This window comes from Myiozetetes cayanensis, unplaced genomic scaffold, assembly GCF_022539395.1.
Source record: "Myiozetetes cayanensis isolate MyiCay16 unplaced genomic scaffold, myiCay2020 scf27, whole genome shotgun sequence".
NCBI classification, from domain to species: Eukaryota; Metazoa; Chordata; class Aves; order Passeriformes; family Tyrannidae; genus Myiozetetes; species Myiozetetes cayanensis.
In genome coordinates, this window is record NW_026087488.1 from 1,309,289 (window position 1) to 1,329,914 (window position 20,626).

Genomic DNA, 20,626 nt, shown 5'->3' on the forward strand with positions numbered 1-20,626 from the left:
CTTCAATCTGCATCACTTGCCAAGATGTAGGCTAGAAACTCAGACAAATTTAGCATTTATTTAGTAACCCAGCAAAGCTACTACCTCTTGCTGCCTCCAATGATTTGCGTCTACGGCACTTTTTGGAAGGACGGGAGCGGGGAGGGGAAAGAAAGCAGTTTCTAGAATACATCCCGGGAGAATATACAGCAAAGACAAAATTATGCACATGAATTATGCATCTGAATTATGATTTCACTCCTATTTTTGTCCGGATTAGCTCATGTTTGGTGTGCATCCCTGGCAGGGTGCTGGCAGAGCACACTCCAGCTCCCAGCAGGTCGCTGCAGTTTCGGGTCCCACGGTCCCTGCTCTGCTGGCAGCAGCTTCCCAAGGACTCACGGAGCTTCCTGGACATGCAGCCCCCAGGTAAGGATGGCAGCCCCTGCTCCTGCACTGCTCTTGGGCTGGGCAAGTTGTTTTTCTGTGTTAATCGAATGCATCTCTTCTGTAAACACGCAGTGGATGAAAACACATTTAGGTATAGACTAAAAAAGCAGGTCTGTGCTATTTTGTACAGACAGGGAGGTGTCTGCAGGCTCTGCTGCCACCAGCCAGGCTTCTCCAGTGTCCCCCGGGTCCCCACCATCTCCTGGGGGAGGCAGGCATGGAAACATCCCAGCCTCTGCCAGCCCTGGGGAGATAAAGCCCAGGAGAGGAGCACAAAGGAAGGGCAGTAGGAGGGTTTCCAAAATCTGCTCACCAGGTCCAGCTGCAATCCCAGCACACAGCCCAATAAAGCCAGTGCTCCTTCCAAGAGAAACAGCTTGGGAATCCTCAGCCCCCTTCCCAGGAGGGCTGGTGACCCCAGCCCATGGTGTTTCCATGGAATGTCAATGGCCCTCCTTGCAGGGGGAGAATCATCCTCACTGGCCAAACCACCAGGGCACCTGCGCCCAGGTGGGGCTCCAGGTTGGGGTGGGTGTGAGCAGAGGCACCTTTCTGTGATGGGAGCACATGGAGAGGCTCAGGGGGCTGTGGATGCTCCCTGGCTGGGTCCTTCCCATCTCTGCTGCTGCCTTGGATTAACATCCCTGACATCCCTGCAGTTGTTTGCATGAGAAAATGAGATTAGGAAAGTATTTCAAGCATTTGTGTCTGTTGTTCAGTGGCAAACAAGGCTGGAGCCAGTGTTGTTTGTCCAGTCAGCTGGCCCAGAGCTTGGAAAAACAGCTGGGAAAGCAGTGGGAGACACGCAGCCAAGTACCGAGGGCTGAATTTGCACATGCTTTGGAGAGTGGGAAATGTGGAGTGTGGTGCAGGCAGGGGCACGGGCTGAATCCCCTCCCACACCTGTGTGTGCACCTTTGCAGGTACCCCTGGGACAGCCCCTGCACCTTCACCCATCTCTCAAGGCAAGACTGAGGGAAAAAGCCATCCAGGAAAACCTGGGACCGAAACCCCTGAAATTCCACTCAGTGTTTTGGACCAGTTGTGTTCCCAGAGTGATCAGGTTAAGATAAACTCTCTCCATTTTGCCTTTTGCAGGAAGAGACACAGCTGGTGGATGTGAGAGGGGAGGAGGAGGCCAGGAGAGCCACAGCAGCTCCAGGTCACCACTCCTTGAGGCTCAGCAGCACCTGCCGTGCCCGGGAGCTCTCCTGTGGCTCCTGTTCAGTTTGGCTTCCCCATGGCACTGTCCATGTGTTATTAACCACCTGCCTCAATTTCAAGGAAGTCATCCATATATTCAACAGGAATATCAATTTCCAGGAGCTCCTGGGGACCCTGAGATCAGAGCAGCTAACACAGAGATTCTGCTGAGCTGTGCTCACCCCACTGGAGCTGGAATTCCTCTTGGACAGGGTGTCTGCTGGGGGCTGCAGGGAGGCTGGGGGTTGTTCCACCTTCCCCTGGTCTGTCTGGGGCTCAGCTGTCCTGAGGCTGAGCCCCCATCCTGGCAGGATCACGGCTGGTGGAACCCAGCCCAAGTGATGCAGCCCAGAGAGGACACTTTCTCCATGTTTTTAGGCCAGAGGTGGCTCCTGAAATCAGTACTGAAGGAGATTCCTCTGCAGCCTGGGGAACCCCACCCTGTCCACATTCTTCCCTGAGGCCTTCAAAGGAGCTGAGGAATCCAATTCCCACTAATTTGCTTTGAAAACACCAACCTAAAATTGTAATTACAGCGTGGTGTCCTATGGGGGAGGGAAGACCCCAGCAGACTGCAGCTTCCTGGCTTCCCCAAGACATCAGTTTTGATGATTTATTAAGACTTACATTTTTAACAATATGATGTTGGTTAATGTTGGAAGATGTTCCTACAATTAATGAAATTTTCATAGACTGACAGGGGAAGAAAGAGACCGTTTTATGTCCCCTACCAGATGGCCTAGACCAGCTGTTCACTTTTTTCTTTGAACTGTGATTCTAATGACTTCTCTGTCCTTTGAAGTCTGCTTGGAGCTGCTGAACCAGATGGATTTGCATGATAGTAGCAGAGCACGTTTAACAGTGGAGGACTTGTGCTATTTTCCCTCATGGCCACTGCTGGAAGCTGCAGTTTGGAGGGGTGAGTAAACCTGGAGTGTTGCCAGGTGCTGGTAAAGTGTGTCTTGGTGCAACATCAGTGGCTTCAGTGGAGTTATTCCCAAACCCACAGCGTCCTTACCCGTCCCCAGCAGCTGCTCCCCTCGGAGCAATGTCCGGGCTGGGCTGGCACAGAGCTCTCTAAAATCATCCCTGCACAGCAATAACAACATGCTTGGGGCTGTCTCTGTGCTGTGTTTCCCTGTGCCTGCCTGCAGAAAAGTTAGGGACTTCTGAGGATCCATTGTAAAGGATAAATGGGATGATAAAGGGAAGGAGCAGAGCAATTAGGCATAACCAGCCAGCCCAGGGCACTGGTGGCACAGCACGTACTGTTCTTACTGGAGGTGGTCACTGTGATAAGGAAATGGAAGGAAGGTAAACCAGAGGTAAGGCTTTGCCTGGCTGTGACACGGAAGGAGAGGACACTGTGTCCTGAGCCCTCCTGTTCTCTTCCAGGTGATGCAGATCCAGTGCTGGCAGAGGTCCCCGTGCAGTGAGCAGGAACACTTGGCTCAGCCCTGTCCAAGTGAATGTCCCCATCAACCAGAGCCTTCCAGTCCTTGGCTGCTGTCCCCAGATCCTGCTCACAGGAATGGTGGGAGACCGGCAGCTGATTGATGTGACCCGTCAGTGAGAAATTAATTCCAGTGAGGTGCTGATCCTATCTGGATCAATGTCCCTAAGGTGAGGGGTTCCTGTTCCCAAGCACTGGTGCTGGTGTCCCCAGTGCTGTAGGGCTGTAGGCTCTGTGTCAGTGTCTAACACAGGACAGCCCCGTGTTCAGGACAGACAGACGAGGCTGTGGGACAGGAGCAGCCACGGCCCGTGTCTGGCTTTGGGTTACAGCCATCACATCCTCCAGGTTGGATATTGGGAACAGCCCTTCACGGAAAGCGTGTCCAGCCTTGTCACAGGCGGGGGTGGAGCCCCCATTCCTGGGGTGGCACTGTGGTAGGACACGGTTCAGCGATGGACTCAGCCGTGCTGGGGGGAACGGGCGAACTCGACGGCCCTGGAGTCCCTTCCAGCGCGAGTGACTCTGTGCTCGCACAGGTTTCAAGGCCAGCCCCGGGTGGGTGTCCCAAGGCGGGTGTCCCAACGTGGGGTGTCCCAAGGTGGGGTGTCCCACAGGCGGGTGTCCCAAGGCGGGTGTCCCCCGGGCGGGCGGGCATCGCCACCTGCCGCGGTCCCCGTCCCGTCCCCGTCCTGTCCCCGCCCGGCCGCCGTCCCCGCCGCCCCCGGAAGCCGCGGTTGCCATGGCGGCGCGGGCGGGGACAGGGACGGCCATGGCGGCGATGGCGGCGCCGGCGGAGCCGGGCCCGGGCGGGGCTCTCCGGCGGTGCCTGGCCCGGTTCGGGGCCCCGCGGCCGCGGCCCGACCGCACCGAGCTGCACCTGCTCTTCGACCAGCTCATCTCCGAGAGCTGCGGGCCCGAGCCCGCCCCCGCGCCCGCGCCGCAGGTACCGCGAGGAGGACGGGGCTGGGACACGGCGGGGACTGCCGGTTCCGGGGCTCCGGCCTGGGGAGGAGGAGGAGGAGGAGGAAGAGGAGTCGCTCGCACGTGTCGCGGGCTGTGCGCGCCCAGCACGGCCGCGTGGTGCGCTGTGCGGGACACGCGTGGGTGTGCGGGTCACGCATCCCGAGCGCGGTGGTCAGGGGGTGTTTTCCCCGTCCGTGCCCGCCCGTGGGGGTGGGAGGGTGGCCTGGGGACCGCGCAGGGTCCCGCCGGTCTCCCCACGCGGGTGGTGCAGGCAGGGGTGGTCCCGCACTCCTCCCGCGCCCCGTGTTCTCCCCTCCGCCTTCCTCCTGCCTCCACCCTTCCCCACCCCTTCGTGGGACACAGAGCTGCCCGAGCCCGCGGGTGGAGCTGGTGGGTGACACCGGCACCTCACACAGACCTGGCTCTGCGATCAAAGCCTCCGCTGGTGATGTGGTTTCCACCCTGGCTTTGTAGTCCCTAAATGATGAACCGAGGCTTTCTTTTCCAGGATGTTTGTGCTCTGCTTGTCCAAGCCTGTCAGCTGGTTCCCCTTGATCAGGAACATCTTGTCAGCAAAGTCTGTCAGCTCATCCATCACTTGCTTAACAGATATCAGGTAGGAAAAGTTTGGTCTTGTCCCTCTGTTCTCTCGTGCTGGTTCCTGGTCCCCCACTAAGCCAGGGGATCCTCAGTCTTTTTCCAGGGCTGTGGAGCCAACCTTCAGGCAAGTTTCTTGGATTTTCACTGTGTTAGTTATTTTTGGCTGAGGTTCTGATCTGGCTCTAGGATGACTCCTTATGTAAAACCAACTCTCAGTCAGAAGTGATTCACCATCGGAAGTGCTCTTGGTTTTAGGACACTTGTCCTGATTTATCCATTCCATAAGTGTCAGCTGATTCTGTGCTTGTGTGTGATTTTAACAGCCAGATTGCCCCAGTCTATGACCAATAACTCTGGGGTTTTTGACTCCAGCAGTACATGATGATGTTAATCTTGATCACAGTCCTTTTGTTTTACCACAGGTGATGGTTGATGAGCAGAACTTGAATTTCCTTCTCTCCTACTGCATCTCTGCTCTGAAGCAGTGCAGCTCCTGGACACATGTTGAAATTCTGCAAGCCTTAGCTGCTCTTTGTTACAACAATGGGCCTAAATGTCAGAAGGTGAGTTTACAAACTAAGAGAAAGTGACAGCAAAAACATTTGCAGCATTTTGCCGTTTCTACTTTATTTTATTCCCGAAAGAAAGAATAAAAAAAATTCTCAAATTGTGTTACCTTTCATGCTAAAATTAGTTCCCATTTAAATAGTGATGGATATTTATGAGAAAGTTGAATTTCAGGTGTGCATACTAATAATAAGAGAGAACAAGATTCTTCTCATGTGGGACACCTCTGTACCTGCAGCTGTAGGGACACCTGGCCTGAGCCCTTAAGGAAGGGCACTGGGCTTAGTCTGCAGACCAACCACCCTGTGTGTCAGGCAGGCAGAACACAGAGCTTCAAATTGCACATTACTCCACAGGCTCCCCTGAGGATCCTGAAATTCATCCTGTAACCAGACCAGGTGTTTATTGTGCAGTGGGCTTGGAGCCGTTTCAGGTGGAGACTCTCAGGTATCAATCCTGTGTGAAGCTCCTTGTGGCTGCAGCATGACAGTGCTTTGAAATGCTGAATCCTCCTGCTGTCACCAGCTTGTGGCAGCTTGCAGAGCAGTCTCTGGGCTGAGCATGGGGTGGTGATGCTCACAGTTTTGGAGCTGCCAGCTTGTGTGGGTTTGTAGCCCATGTAACAGCAGCAGTTTGGTGCAGCAGTTGTTCCTAGCTCAGCTGCATGTCTGGGAAGAGAGCATAAACTGGGACTCAGCTGAACTGAGCTCACACTCCATCCCTTCTTAACACAAAATAAAAGAACTTGGGGAATTAAGATTTTCATGCTGTTTTTTATGAACATAATCTGTCTCTGGAATCTGGAATTGCAGCTGACAATTTTTAGGTTTTGTTTTACTTCTCATTATCCTGCTCTGGTTTTGATTGGTAATAAATTCAACGAATTTTCCTTAAGTCGAGTCTGCTTTGCCCGTGAGGGTAATCTGTGAGTGACCTCTCCCTGTCCTTAACTTTCCTTGTATTTTTCTCTGCCCTGTCTAGTTCAGGAGTGATGGAGCAGCTCTGGTGGGCCCCTGGTGCCCAGCCAGGGACATGTTTAGCTGGCAGCCACAAGGAGCAGGAGGCTGAGGGAAGGGCACTGCCCCCTAATGACTCATGGTGCTTTGTTTCAGTATCTCCCGGATTTGCTGGGCAGGCCTGGGCTCCTGCTGCAGTTCAGCGACCCCGCTCAGCCAGACGTGGAGCTCAGGAGGGCAGCGGTTCGCAGCATGGCCAACCTGTGTCTCAGGTGTGTACGGGCCTTTTTGGGTGCTCTGGGAGATAGATGTGCATCTACCAGCACAGGGCCAGCAAGGGGTAATGCGTGCATGGACGTGAAAAGTAAAGCTTTAGTGCTCCGAGAGATTGTGTCACAGAACAACAAACCCTCAGCCTTCCAGAAATAGTGTTATGGGGATTAGTTTAGGGAAGAAAAGAAAAGGTGTTGTGCTGTCTGGTCCCTGCAGTGATTCTTTGTGCAGCAGGTTTCCTTTTGTTCTCTGCATGGTAGAGCTGGTCCCTTTCAAAGAGCCACCCATCCATCTGGGGCTCTGCAGGCTAACAGAGGGCTTGGATATGAGTTTGTGTAACTTTATGGACGTGTGGACAGACTAAACCAACCTTTTGTCTGCTCCTGCTCTAATTATAGTGTGCCTGGACAGCCATACTTGGATGAGCCCTACAGAAGTGTCTGTTTTCAAACTTTCCTAAGTGTTCTGCAATCCTCAAAAACCTCTGATGTAGATGACATTACTTTTTGCATGGTAAGTGTGAGTCTAATTGTCTAAAATACTGTGATTAGGAGATTGTGCTGCTGGAATACATGAAATTTGGAATGTTTTCAACTGAGATTTTGCTTTAGTAGTCTATAATTTTTTATTATATTGCTGTCTCAGTAATTACGCTGAGCAAAACTGTGATTTCCTATAAAGTTACTAGAAAGATGTGAACCTTGAGTGATTTGGGAAGGAAAAGTAAGTAATTCTGTGTTTTCAGTTACTCCAAAATGCACTGAAAGGCATCCAGTCACTCCTCAACGGTGGGAAGATGAAACTAATGCAGACTGACCAAATTGGAGCTCTTCTTGCAGTATTAAAGGTAAAGACTTAAATCCACCTTGGGGAAGAGGCAGACACTGGAAGGTTCCAGATGTTGTTAAGTGGGAAACAGAAGATGATCAAGGGGGAGCAGAGAAGCCTGAGCATGGGGGGAAGTGGAGTGTGAGATATAAGGAATAAGTCACTGAGTTTTCTCTCACAGCATCTTAACTGCACAAAAGTTGTGAGAGAAAAATGGGAAGCTTGGTTTTTTTTCGGACCTACTTAAAATCCTTCTGGATATAGCTGAATGTCAGATGTAGCAGGGCAAGTTCCATGTGGGGAGAGGCAAGACCTGGGGGGAAGGAGGAGCACAAGCCCAGCTGAAAGCTGGTGAACACCTGAGTAAACACTGGGTAAATCTTTGTGCATCAGGGAGGGTCAGAACACTGATGTTTGTACTCCTGCTGCAGAAGTGCATGTTCCACGGGCTGCCAGGACTGAGCATCGAGGTGCCCCCAGCCCTGTACCCTGCTCCGTTACCGCAGTACGATAAAAGGTCACCTGTCAAACAGGAGCAGGCAGAACCAGCCACCTTGAAGCAGGCAGGGGTAAGCTGGGATGGTCCTGATTCCGCAGTGTGTCTGTTGTGCTTGTGTGTTACCTGGCTCTTCACGCTCTGAGCGTGTGATAAACTCAACTCTTTGCTTTAAAGGTATTGATTAGAACTTCTGCACTGAGTAAAATGGCTTTGTGTGAACTCAGCTCTGCACAGATTGGCTTTCCTGGGTTAAGCTGTGTTTAACAGTTACTCATCCAGAGCCAGGAATTCCTGGCCTGCAGGCACCGGATGGATGGGTGCAGACTAACCAAAGCTTTTGATTTTATAAGTTACATTTTCTCTCCTAACACTTGCACAATTGTTTGACTCTTCTTAGGGAAGTCAAGTTCATCTAAAGACTGATTTCTTGCCCCATCTGCTTAATCCTTCTACAGGTTGTTTTTTAACCCTGTGAACATTTTGGATTACTGATTATCTGAAAGACATTAGGGAAAATAAAGTTGTGTACTCATGTTGACCTGTTTCTTTTTAGGTGTTGAATACCTACTGTAAATCTAAAAGAATTACAGAAGTATTTATTGTTCCTTAATCACCTCTGTGTGAAATGTGTTTTTTAACTAAAATTTTTCTTGGAAATACTTTGTTTTACCAATAAAGAATCCAAAGCTTAATTTTTGGGGCTCTTCAATTAGAAATGCTTACTTACACTAAGGTATTACTGAACTGGTGTGACTGTTGCTACTAATAAGCAGAATTTATAAGCTCAGATACTAAAGAGTGACTGTTTCTGTATGTAATATACTATACAGAGGACATGATTTATTATAATAAACTCTGCTTTTATTCTGGTTTAGCAGTTACTTTTGTTTTCAGATGAGACCTTTTTCCTTAGCTTTACAACTATGAAACCTTTGCACATCTTCCTAGGTATTAAAAAAAAAAATCCATTTTTTTTTCTTTCTTTAAACAGAACCGAAGAAAAAAGTCCAAAGGGAAACAAAAGAAGGGAGAGGAAGAGGGAAGAGAAGATTCAGGGGATGCAGGGAATGAGTCAGTCCTTGGAGCAGACATGCTGAAATTGCAGCTGGGGGATGTGCAGAGCAGCCCCTGCCCAGATCCTCGGCCTCGTGCCTCGGGTGCTGCGTCTGTGCCTGCTGGGAAGGACCCCTTGCCCTCACAGTGCACCGGCTGGAAGAGGATCAGCAGCAGTGAGTCGGAATATTCTGATGCTGAAGGTGGAATACAGAGCAAAGTGAGGTGATTGTTGTGCACGCAAACATAAAACCTGAGACACTTCCATAGGGTCCTCGCACTTTGTTCTCATCGAAGGTGCTGAGGAAATCGCTTTCCCTTTCGATTTATGAGATGATACAAGAAAATTGGGAAGCAGTAACTTGTACTGGTTTGAAAGTAAATTTGTTCTTCCTCTTCCTGTTCTGGGTCTAAAAAATTTCGTCTCACAGCCAGCCACTGACATGAGTAAAAGAGGTGAAGTCCATGAGTTTTTCCTGCTGTTTTCATTAACCTTTTTGTTTGTTTTTAAGATCTTACCAAGCCAATGTTCGTCAAGGGGCCCTGGCCTGTTTCCTCTCTGCTATAAAATCAATAGAGAAGAGAGTTCTTTATGGCTACTGGTCAGCATTTGTCCCTGATGCCCCTGGAATTGGCAGCCCCCAGTCAGTGTCCCTGATGACAATTGCTCTGAAGGACCCTTCTCCAAAGGTGAGGCACTTCTGAGTACAAAAATTGTTGTCTTTTTCCCTATATTAATTTCCCCATATTAATCTTAGGAGTTGTCTTCTCTGGCCTTCAGTAAATATTTGGCTACTGTATCAGTGTACCACAGGAAATAAATAGGATGTATTGGTTAAGGACATGAAGGTTTGGTTCTGTATTGCTTAAAGTTACTAGAAAAGATAGTTGGAGTTGAATTTTCTCTTGCTGGACAAAGATTTTCATGCAGTTAAAAATTCTCCTTCCACCCAAAGGAGGTGTTAAGAGGTAACAGAAATGTTTTATCATTTCAGACCCGTGCCTGTGCTCTTCAGGTCCTCTCAGCCATCCTGGAAGGTTCTAAGCAGTTTCTCTCAGTTGCTGAAGATGCCAATGATCACAAGAGAGCTTTTACTCCCTTCTCTGTCACTATTGCTTCCAGCATCCGGGAGCTGCACCGCTGCCTGCTGCTGGCCCTGGTGGCAGAGTCCTCTGCTCAGACACTGACACAGATAGTCAAGGTAACTGCACTGCAAGTGTGTCAGCTGCTACCCAAGAGATGATGTTGGTCTGTAGATTAAAGTCCTGAAGAAAGATTGCAGAGAAGTTATTGTGGCTGTTGAGGACTTTGGTGGGGGGAAATAGACTGTTGTCGTCTCACGAGGCTTCATTGACCGAGTCATAGAATCCCAGAATAATTTGGGTTGGAAGGGACCTTAAAGACCATGTAGTTCCAATTTCCCTGCTGTGGACATGGGCACCTTCCACAAGACCAGGTTGCTCAGAGCTCCATCCAGAGTCCCAGGGATTTTTTTTCAGCACAGTTCTCTTGTTTCTGCTTTTCCTTAGTCTTTTTGGAGCTGAGTGAACCTATAAAAGGTTCATTCTGAAGACTCACGTTGACTTTAAAACTGGAATCCAAATTGATAAAAATATCTTTCCTTTGGCTACTGAGGTTCCTTGATCTTTATGCCACAGTGTTAACTCCTTGTTCTTCAAAGCCAGGTTTGTAAACAGTTTTCACTTGGCAGATAAAATGGGGAGTTTGTTTTCAGGTGCCCTCACATAATGAGCTGAGTGACCTAAATTACAAATGTAGAAACAAACCTGTGGGAGGCCAGGCTGACAGTGTACCCATCACACCACATGTGTTCTTTTGTGTGTTCCAGTGCCTTGCAAACTTGGTTTCCAATGCACCCTACAACCGATTAAAGCCTGGGCTGCTGACCAGAGTGTGGAACCAGATAAAGCCCTACATCTGTCACAAAGGTTTGCATTCTCTCTGTATGTGTTCTGTCTTCATTCAGCATTGGTTATTACCAGCTCTCTAGATCCCCCCCCTCCTCTGGGCTTCATAAATACAGAATTCAATAGCAATAGATAAACATTTATATGTTATAATCTGTCTTGTCTGAAAGCTGCTGAAGGAGGATACTGATGGACTGTTTTTTTGGCCCTTTCTTTCCCCACCCTGTTCTCTCCTGCAGATGTTAATGTTCGAGTTTCCAGCCTGACATTATTAGGGGCAATAGTGTCAGTCCAGGCACCTTTGCCAGAGGTGCAGTTACTTTTGCAGCAGCCCAGCTCCTCAGGGCTGAACAGCAGCGGCAGCACAACCCCTCGGCGCTTTAGTTCCTCTGAGCAGTGGAGGAAAGCTCTCCTCTCAGAAGGGGAGCCTCTGGAAAATCCAGCAGGATGTGCATCTCCAGAACCCTGCTGGCTGCTGCATCTCTGTGTTTCCCTCATCGTTCTGCCCAGAGAGGATTCCTGTTCTGACAGCGACGTGAACTTCCCGTCCTTGTCCAGCGTGTACGAACCGTGTCCCCTCCGACTGGAGTCGCTGCAGGTGGGATGGACAGCAGCTTGCTGCAGTATCAACCTGCCTCCTGGCAGCCAGACCTCGCTCTGGGTTCCCTTTGCTCCACTCTCTCTCAGGGAGATCTTTATCTTGGTTATTTTTAAATATTCTTTAGTTGTGTGTGCTGGCACCTGGTGAAGGCTGTGAGTCTGCCCCATGCAAACTCCTCCCCAGAGAATCTAAATGAAAGCTCTGCTGGGAAACAGTGGGGAAGAGCCCTGAAGCCAAAGGACAGGGAACTGTGGAGTGATGTTGCTGTGTCTCAAGGAGTACCTGTGAATGTGGAGGCTTGGCCTTGTTTTCCTCATGTAACCACAGAAAGGAGTAAGATTTTGTGAAATGCATCCCGAGAAGTCTCACTCTTTCTCACTCTTCTCTCACTCTTCTCTCACTCTTTTCCTGGAACAATAAATAATTGTTAAATCCAACTTCACAGAAGGCAGCAGCAGTGTTACAGGAGGTACAGAATGTCTTGCTCTTACACTCTTGTTTGTTTTTTTTTTAGCTACAGGAGTCCTCACTCACAGTAAATAATTCATGGTGTTGCTACCTGATAGTGCTTCTGTAGCTCTTTTTTGAGCAAGATAATGGAGCAGGGAGGTTTTTAATTAGCTCTAGGATTCTAGAAGTTGTGCTGCAAGGTGTATCTGTTACATCAGTGGTCCCAGGGCTGATTAGCCCATTAACAGCCTCTCAGTGTGTATTTGGGGTTAACAGAAGGGAGAAACACTGAGTGGAATTTCTTTTGTCCACCTCTAGGTATTGGCTCTTCTTGTGAAAGGCTATTTCCCTATGGCTCAGAGCTATTTCCTGGAACTTGGAGAAGTGGCTTGCAGATGCATGGAAGAAATGGATCCCTCCATTCAGCTTCATGGAGCCAAAGTAAGAGCAGAGGTCACATCAACTTTGTTTTATCAAGTGGATTTTATCTTAGTGTGATTTGCAAATGCAGATGAGCAGTGATGAATATTGAGAGCATCTGTGTGTGTGATGTAGAAATGCAGTATCCTGACACTTTGAGAAGTGCACCTTCAGCTTCCAATCTTGAAGTCTCAGCAGAATTTGGTTGCTCTGCTGAGTCACCAGGAAGCTTGGGAAGTGCAAGGACCGGTCCTTCCCTGATTTAGCATCAGCTGGTGCAGGGACTGTAGTCTGTCACCCAGAGGAAAGCTCACAGAGATTTGTCTTTGTGCAGCAATTTTTCTAGCTGAAGGCCTTATGTAAGAAAGGCTTTTCTCAAATTTCTTCACTAGGAGGGACAGAATAGAGTCCAAAACAATACTGAATGTTTTATTTTTGCTCTCTGGCTAAGGGTAGTCCTAGATAAAGGTTGCTGTAGTTCCTTGGTTCTTGAGTCATCCCTGATGAAGATCTCCTTGAATTTTCTTCCTCTGCAGCTTCTGGAGGAGCTGGGCACAGGTGTCCTGCAGCAGTACAAACCCGACTCAGCCACTGCCCCTGCCCAGAGAGTGCCAGTCAGCCTGGTAAGTGGGAGATTCCACTGCACTGGCTCTGCAGAGTCACTGGCATGGATACAGATAAATCCTGCAGGGAAGCAGGAAGGGACTCAGTACTCTGTGGCTTTACAGATGCTGTTATGAACAATTTTTGTAGACTTCCTGCATTACTTTGGCAGGTTTTGTCGGTAGCCATGTGGGTTGGTTTGTATTTTATGTTAACCCTGCCTCTCTGCCTTTCCTTTTCCCACCTCTTCCTGCTTGCTGGAGATCAGAGAGCTGGAAGAACAGCACCAACTCTGCATGTGTCATTACTGCTGCATAAAACTTCTAGAGTTTTGGTGAATTTGCATTGTTGAAGAGCCAGTCTACCTCTTCTGGCTGCCCACAAGTGCAGAGAGTGACCAGAATCACCATAGATGTGAATGCAGAAAGATTCCTTAGCTGTTTTTTGCCTAAGTTTGCAGAAGCTGAGGGACTGGCATCCTAGTTAGTAACATAGGCCTGTTTGAGTCTTGCTTCTGTGAACAGAAGCGTGAGTTTAAAAATTTCCTTGGCTCATGCTGAGTTTTGAACCTACAAGACAGGAAATGTGTTCAGTAGCACCAGGTTCCTGTTACTTGCTATGAATGTAAATTGTAAGGCAAATGAAAATACCCAGCTGTGGGTTCAGGAATGGGATTGTAACTCCCCTAATGCAGTTTAGTCTGAGTGCATGTGGCCTTGAGGAGGAAACAAACAGAACTTGGTGAACAACTACTTGATAGCAGTACTAAGATGTCTTTAAAATGTTTCTGAATGCCAAGTATTTTGGGCTCCAAACAGTTGTAGTCCCTTCCACATGTGATTATGCTCGCTGCTCTAAGTATTTCTTAAAGACAATCATCTTTGAGATAATCTATTGTAGAACTTGGGTGTAACTGCTGAGTTCAAATGGGTGAACCTGGCTGCTTCTCCTGTAGGTTGTGACCTTCTGGAAGATGATGTTGAATGGCCCTTTACCTGGCACTCTCCAGAACTCCCCATATGCCACTCTCCAGACAAGTGCCTGTGATGCCCTGTCCTCTATCTTGCCAGAAGCTTTCAGCCTTCTGCAGGTAAGAGAACACACCTTTAAATGTGGTATTTTTACCTTGGAGGCTTTTTCCTTGACCACCAGATTACAGTAGTGCAAAGCCTTTTAAAACTTACTAGGAGAGGGTGAAGAAACCTTCCAGGATGATTAGTTTTTTTACATTCTGAACATTGTGACTGTTGAGGGCTGGAAATGGTGATGTGTAAACAATGAAACTGTGGGTCACAGCAGCTGTTTGGCCCTGCCATGAATACTCAGCCTTGGAGATGTTGCACAGGAGATGGAGGACAAGGATTTCATGGCATGAGGGAGGGGTGAGGGATTGTTCTTGTGCTGGTTGATTCTTTGAAGAGCCAGCTGAGCCAACAGCCACGGCCTGACGTTGTGCACCCATTTCCGTGAGTGTTTTTTAGTTTTGGCTGGCTTTGAAAACACCAACCTGTGGTGGCTGCCCTGGCAGAAGCAAACAAATGTGTTGGCCTCACTCTGCCTTTGCAACATGAAATGCGCTTTTAAACATGAAAGCCTTGGCAGTGGATCCCCACTGCATTGTGCAGCTCCTGCTGTGTCACCGTGCCCTTGCTGGGGAGTGCTCTGCCAGGTCTCATTTGCCCAGGAATTGCTAGTCCAGCAGTATCTCTGGAATTCTCCATCCAGCTTCTCCAAGTACAGGGTGTACTTCATCCCCCTGTACTTTGATCCCTTGCACTCTCTTGTCCCTGTGGCCAAGTGGGGACAAGTCAGTGCCCACTCTGACCCTCTGTCATGGGCTGGTGAACTGACAACCTGCCCAGGATGAACTTACCCTGCCTGGCTGTCCTGGTTAATGAAGGGGAAAAGAGGGAAGTAAGGGAAAAGCAACCCATCCACTCTGCTTTACCTCTGATGGATGTTATTAGTTAATATTTTGGTTTCCTTTGTGGTCTTATCTAACACCAATGAGCTCCTGTTTGCTGGAAACCTTCCCGTTCCCCGTGTGGGATCCTGAAACACCAGTGAATTTGCTTTGGACTACACTCTGAGTGGAAGCTCCTGTAGGTCCCACACGTTAGGGTCTTCCAGAGTGTTTGTGTGTGTCTGTGGGGCAGAGGTCTCTTCAGTCTCTCCCGTTGCAGGATGACCAGCAGATCCTGTGTGTGACGCTGCTGCTTGGCCTGAACCACAGCGAGAACCCCCTGGTCAAAGCCGCTGCCGCACGCGCCCTGGGAGTCTACATCCTCTTCCCTTGCCTCAGGCAGGTCAGAGCTGGCCTGCTTGCCTTCTTCTGAGCCACTTCAGAAAGGGTTTGATGAACCATAAGTCATGGAACGTGGATTCTTTTGAAATTAATTGGCTTTGCCTTTGGTCTGTCGTGTATTTATAGCTTTCCCTTACTGGCTCCAGACCGGCTCTTGCCTTTTGTGTGAGAGCAGAACCAGTGCAGCTTTAAGTGGATGAAGCAGAAGCCAGAGTGCCTCGTGAATGAGAGGTGAAGGAGGGAGGTCAGGATCTTCCCTGAGCTCTCAGGGGTGGAAGTTGGAGTGGTTAGGTTGGCACAGAGGAGCTGTAAGAGGTGAGATAGAGCTGGGCCGAGGGGAGCAGCTCTGCAGGGCTCCGTGGAGTTTAAGGGTTGGACTCCCTCTTAGAGGTCTTCTCCAACCTTAAGGATTCTATGTTTTAACAACTCTTTAATGTAAAGGCTTCAGTTTTGCTTCAAACTAAGAAATAGGAGTTTATTTAGAGAAAAATGCTGTTTTGTTTCCTCAAATTATGCAGTAGCTGACATTGGGGTTTGATTCCAAAATATTTTGAAAGAAAATCCTTTACCATAGGCACATGTAATGTGCCATAGGAGAGAAGATCAGACAGGCAGCTCAACAGGGAGTTTGGAGAAGCAATTACTTTAAGAGTGGGATTTGATGAGTATAAGATTGGCAGTCCAGGTAATTATGTTAAAATCCAAAGTAACTAAAGCACCAGTGAAATTAAATAATAGATTGAAGCCTTTCAGCAACAGCTACCCAAGGGTGGTGAACTTGGTCAGCAGTCAGGCTTGGGATGTTAATTAAGGTCAGGCAAAGCTGTACAGAGCTTTGTTAAGCTTAAAAGGTGTCACCTAAAAAAGGAGAGTATATGGATAGAGCTGGTCTCTCCACAGGTCCCATTTTCCCTAGAAAATGCAGAATGTATGTGTTACTTAAGGAAATCACCTGAGTTTTGAAAACCTTCTCACTCTGCAGCAGTTTTTGCTTTGACAGGATGTGATGTTCGTGGCAGACACAGCAAATGCCATCCTGAATTCCCTCCATGACAAGTCTCCCAACGTCCGTGCCAAGGCAGCCTGGTCCCTGGGCAACCTGACAGACACTCTGATCATCAACATGTACGTGAGGACACCGTGGCTGTGGGGGAAACCTCGGGGCCTTGTTCCCAGAGTGTCAGACTCAGGGCACTGGTCTACAAGAGGGGAGGTTCAGGTTGGACATCAGGAGGAATTTCTGCATGGAAAGGGTGGTCAGGCATTGGAAGGGGCTGCCCAGGGAGGTGGTGGAGTCCCCATCCCTGGAGGTGTCCAAGGAACACTCAGTGCTCTGGTGTGGTGACAAGGTGGGGAACAGTCACAGGTTGGGCTCAGTGATCTTTGAGGTCTTTTCCTAAAGGATTCTGTGATAATACCAAAAAAGCACCAAAATTTGGCTTGGATCCTTCTTTTTTACCACTCTTTGCCTGTGTGTCTACCAGTGTATGACACTGAATTCAAAATATCCTGTATCCATCTGGGGTGACTTCTGATAAACTGCTTCAGTTTAGATCTTTCTAATCATTAGTTCTGGAGCATATCATAAAATCACAGACTGGCTTGGGTTTGGAGGGACCTTAAAGATCATCCAGTCCCACCCCCTGCCATGGGCAGGGACACCTTCCATAGCCCAGGTTGCTCCAACCTGGCCTTGGACACTTCCAGGGATGGGGCAGCACCAGCTTCTCTGGGCAACCTGTGCCAGGGCCTGCCCACCCTCACAGGGAAGAGTTTTTTTCTAATATCTAAACCTTCTCAGTTTGAAGCCATTCTTCCCTGTCCTGTACATGCTCTTGTAAAAAGTCTCTCTAAAGAGAGACTCTCTCTGTATTCCAAGTTTACTTTTTGGGTTTCTATTTCTTGTGTGCTTCTTGATGTAATGACATGGCTCCTTTACTTTCAACATAACAAAGAAGTAAAATTAATAAATATTTAACCCTTCCTGGAACCAAACACTGAGGAAAGCCCAACCTGCTGTTACATTTTTAACAGGAGAAATAGTTATCATATATTCCTGCCACAGAATTGCCCCTGAGCAATTCCTTGCCCTCTGTTTTTTATTACAGACTTAACCATTGCTAACCAGCTTTCTTGCATTGATAGTTTGGTTTTAAATTAATAAACATAGTGGTCACATGCAGAAAGGTCTGCCTTACATATTAGCCCTCTAAAGAGTGAAGGTTGGTGGTTTGTGGGCCTTTATAAGGGGTTGTAGCACATCTTTGGGGATGGGTCAGCTGAGCTGGGTGTTCACGGGGTGATTTGATTCTCCTGCCAGGCAAACCATGGGACAGAGCTTTCAGGAGGAACTTTCTGATCTCCTGCTGCTGAAATTGTTACGGTCTGCGACAGAAGCATCCAAGGACAGAGACAAGGTAGGACTGAGGGGAAGGAGGGCGGAGTTGGTGTAGTTAACTCCTGCATTTTTATTTTAAAAGGAGAAAGGCAACAGTTTCTTTGTGTCTCTTTGCCCCAACAGATGGGGGGAGCTGTAGCTCAGCACCCTCCCTGTGTTTGGAGGTTTCCTGCATGGTTTGACCGGCAGGCCATTTGGTTGTGCTTTTCCACGGTGCAGGGATTTTTGGTTTGGTCTGTGGCTATTTGCATTGAATGGTCTTTCTGGTGGCATTTAGGAAGCTGCCACGTGGTGAGACCCTGGTGTGGTTCCAGCTGTGCTCGGTGTTGGCTCTGGGCGTGGTTTCATGGTTGTGGTGTTGGTGTCCGTGTGTTCCAGGTGAAGAGCAACGCCGTCCGTGTGCTTGGGAATGTGCTCCATTTCCTGCAGCCCTGCCACATCTCCAACCCCAGGTTCAGGGAGGCCATCGAGGAGGCTCTGCAGGCCCTCATCGGCACCGTGCAGAGCGAGGCCACCATGAAGGTGCGCTGGAACGCGTGCTACGCGCTGGGGAACGTGTTCAGGAACCCTGCCCTGCCTCTCGGTGAGTCCTGCTCCCCTCACAGCAGGGAGGGGTTTTGGTAAGCTCACCTCTGGTGCCAGTGTGGTGGAGAAGAAGCAAACGGAGCTGGGTGTTGCTGTCAGAGCTTTGCCAGAGCTCTTCCCAGAGAAACAGGCTCAGCTCCTGCCAGTGCCAGCACAAGTGTGGCTGCTGTGTTCAGCTGCACCCATCAGAAAAGAGGGTGAGGATGGGGTTATAGCTGTGAAGAGATGCCAAACCTCACTTTTCCTCTTGGAAAACTTGAGAAGATTAACTTTTTAAACTGATGTTTCATAACACCTGTTTCTCTCACTTAAACCACAATAAATACAATAAAATATAAGCCCATTAAATATTGAGGAGATATATTTACAGTTTTGTAAGTTAGTTTTGTATATTTTAAAATACGAAATATTAAAAAGGGGCTGATTAAAAAGGAGGCTTTGGGGCTTTTTTTTTTTTTTAGGAGAGGCTCCTTGGACCACACAGGCATACAGTGCACTCTCCTCGGTGGTCAAGTCCTGCAAGAACTTTAAAGTCCGAATCAAGTCGGCCATGGCCCTGTCCATCCCGAGCAAGAGGGAATGCTATGGCTCCACGGAGCAGTTCTGCCAAATCTGGAGTGCCTTGGTGGTGGCCTTGCAGAGGAGCGAGGACACCGAGGACTTCCTGGAGTTCAAGTACAGCTCCAGCCTCAGGACGCAGATCTGCCGGGCTCTGCTGCACCTGCTGCGGCTGGCGAGGAGCACCGACCTGCCCGTCATCTGGGGCACCCTCAGGGACCACGGGGAGGCCATCAGACCCTACATCCTGCAGTACCTGAGCTCCGGGGGGGAGGACGGCGACACGGGGACACACACGGACGTGGGAGAGAGGGAGAGAGGATTGCAAGGGGCCATCGACCATCTCAGCGGGATAGAGGAACAGCTGGGGGGCAAGGCGAGGGTGAGAGTGTCCCTGTTCCTGGAGGATGTCCTGACAAACCACGCCAATGCCACGGGACTAACAGAGGCTTAGAAGGAAGCACCCATTTCAGTGACCAAAACCTCCCCAGGAAACACTGAACTGTGTTTCCTTGCACAGGGCATCCAGAGGAAACGTTTCCAGCTGCTGATATTAAATATTTTATTTTGAACTTATTCATAATGCCTGATGAAAAAAATCTCCAGAACTTCATTTTTATATTATTATTATTATTATTTTTTATTGTTGTGCTTGGTGAACTCTGAAGTTGCCCTCCCCGGGGCTGGTTTGTGCACTTCGCTGTTACAGTGTCACCACTTGGAAAACAAATGCCTTTTCCTTCTTTGTTTTACAAAGCAGCCTGTTCCCTCAAAGCTTATCTCAAGCATTTTGTTCCTATTGCTGCAGGATCCAAAATCATGTTTGTAAAGGAGGGGGCTGGAAGAATTTTGTTTTTCAGAGCACTGCAAATGTTGTCAGTCTTGTGTTCCTGCAATAAACCCAAATATGCCAATATTTGAAGAATAGCTCAGAGCAAACACCCTTTGCCTTTACCTGTCTGTGTTCCCAGTGTCAGACAGCAGGCCTGCACCTCCCTGCTGCCTCCACTCATCCTGTCTTCCAGAAACTCACAATTCCCTGTTTACAGGCGGATGGTGCTGTGCTGTGTGAGCCAGAAAATTCCTAGTGGGTTCTCCAAGGGCTGGAATTTTGCCTCTTCAAGCACGGCTGTGGGAGGTGCAGTGATGTTCTAAAGAGCCTGTGGGTTTGTTTCTGGTTCTGGAGTTCTGTCCCCTTCCCATTCCTTCCTGCTGGTGTTACTTGCTCTGTGTTTGCTCTGTGCTTACTCTGCTGATACCGGGGGAGCACTGAGCTCTCTGATGTTGCTGGGGACAAATCAGTGCCTCCAGGAATGAGCAGGGCCGTGGGGCACTCAGAGTTAAGTGCCTGCTGTCCTAACCTCGGGCTGGATGTTTGAACAGAGCTCAGGGCAAGCCCTGCCTGCCATAAAACCTCTTTGGGATACAAAATTCATCTGCTTTGTTCTCCCATCCTCACCGGTGGTTTCGACAGCCCTCAAGTGCTGCAGGTATCCGAAACCCTCTGGAGTGATGGAGTCTTTTTTCCCTGGATGGATGGGGCCAGCTCTCTGCCAGGGCTGACTTCTGCCATCCCAGCCTGCAGCAGGAGCTCTGCCAGCAGCTGGTGTGTGGTCAGGCTTGTCCAAGTGCTGGGAAATGCTGGAAAGGAGACTGAGGAAGGGAGGGACAGAGCTGAGCATCCCTGCTGGTCCCTACTGGGACAAGGGCCCTATCCTGGCTCAGGAGCACCCTGACTGCTTCAAATTTTGCACTTCAGCTGCCCCTTGCTCCTTTCCTCTCTGGCTGCTGCAGTTGTACCTGTACCTGAACCAAGCCTGTGTTTCACAGCTGTATTCTGCCTCGGGGAGAAATCTGCCCCATTACCACTGAGGCAGGAGCTGGTTTTTGCTCTGGCTGGTGGAACTAACTCCATGCAGCATCTTTTGAAGATGAGATAAACATCTCACC

The 20,626-nt window shown here is 49.2% G+C and overlaps 1 protein-coding gene across 2 annotated transcripts; it reads left to right on the top strand.

The window, feature by feature from the left end:
* The first annotated feature begins 3,171 nt into the window (after positions 1-3,171).
* Positions 3,172-19,615, top strand: HEATR6 (HEAT repeat containing 6). Of its 2 annotated transcripts, none has more exons than XM_050321956.1 (20): positions 3,172-3,255; positions 4,560-4,667; positions 5,074-5,214; positions 6,331-6,446; positions 6,846-6,960; positions 7,193-7,294; positions 7,707-7,844; positions 8,766-9,052; positions 9,340-9,517; positions 9,823-10,029; positions 10,678-10,777; positions 10,996-11,354; positions 12,126-12,248; positions 12,764-12,850; positions 13,786-13,920; positions 15,014-15,136; positions 16,136-16,260; positions 17,456-17,552; positions 17,912-18,116; positions 18,580-19,615. In XM_050321956.1, the coding sequence occupies exons 3-20, from the start codon at positions 5,077-5,079 to the stop codon at positions 19,128-19,130; spliced, it is 3,186 nt and encodes a 1,061-aa protein (XP_050177913.1). In that variant the 5' UTR covers positions 3,172-3,255; positions 4,560-4,667; positions 5,074-5,076; the 3' UTR covers positions 19,131-19,615. The 2 variants fall into 2 exon arrangements, with proteins under 2 accessions (XP_050177913.1, XP_050177912.1); XM_050321955.1 differs by lacking the exon at positions 3,172-3,255 and adding an exon at positions 3,855-4,031.
* Positions 19,616-20,626: the final 1,011 nt, after the last annotated feature.

What these genes read in the sequence shown, in the direction of transcription:
- HEATR6 (XM_050321955.1), top strand. Translation starts at nt 3,858, where the DNA reads ATGGCGGCGATGGCGGCGCCGGCGGAGCCGGGCCCGGGCGGGGCTCTC. An exon ending in CTCTTCTTGCAGTATTAAAG is followed by an intron (nt 7,295 to 7,706) that starts GTAAAGACTTAA and finishes CTCCTGCTGCAG; the next exon opens with AAGTGCATGTTCCACGGGCT. An exon ending in TTCAGCTTCATGGAGCCAAA is followed by an intron (nt 12,249 to 12,763) that starts GTAAGAGCAGAG and finishes CTTCCTCTGCAG; the next exon opens with CTTCTGGAGGAGCTGGGCAC.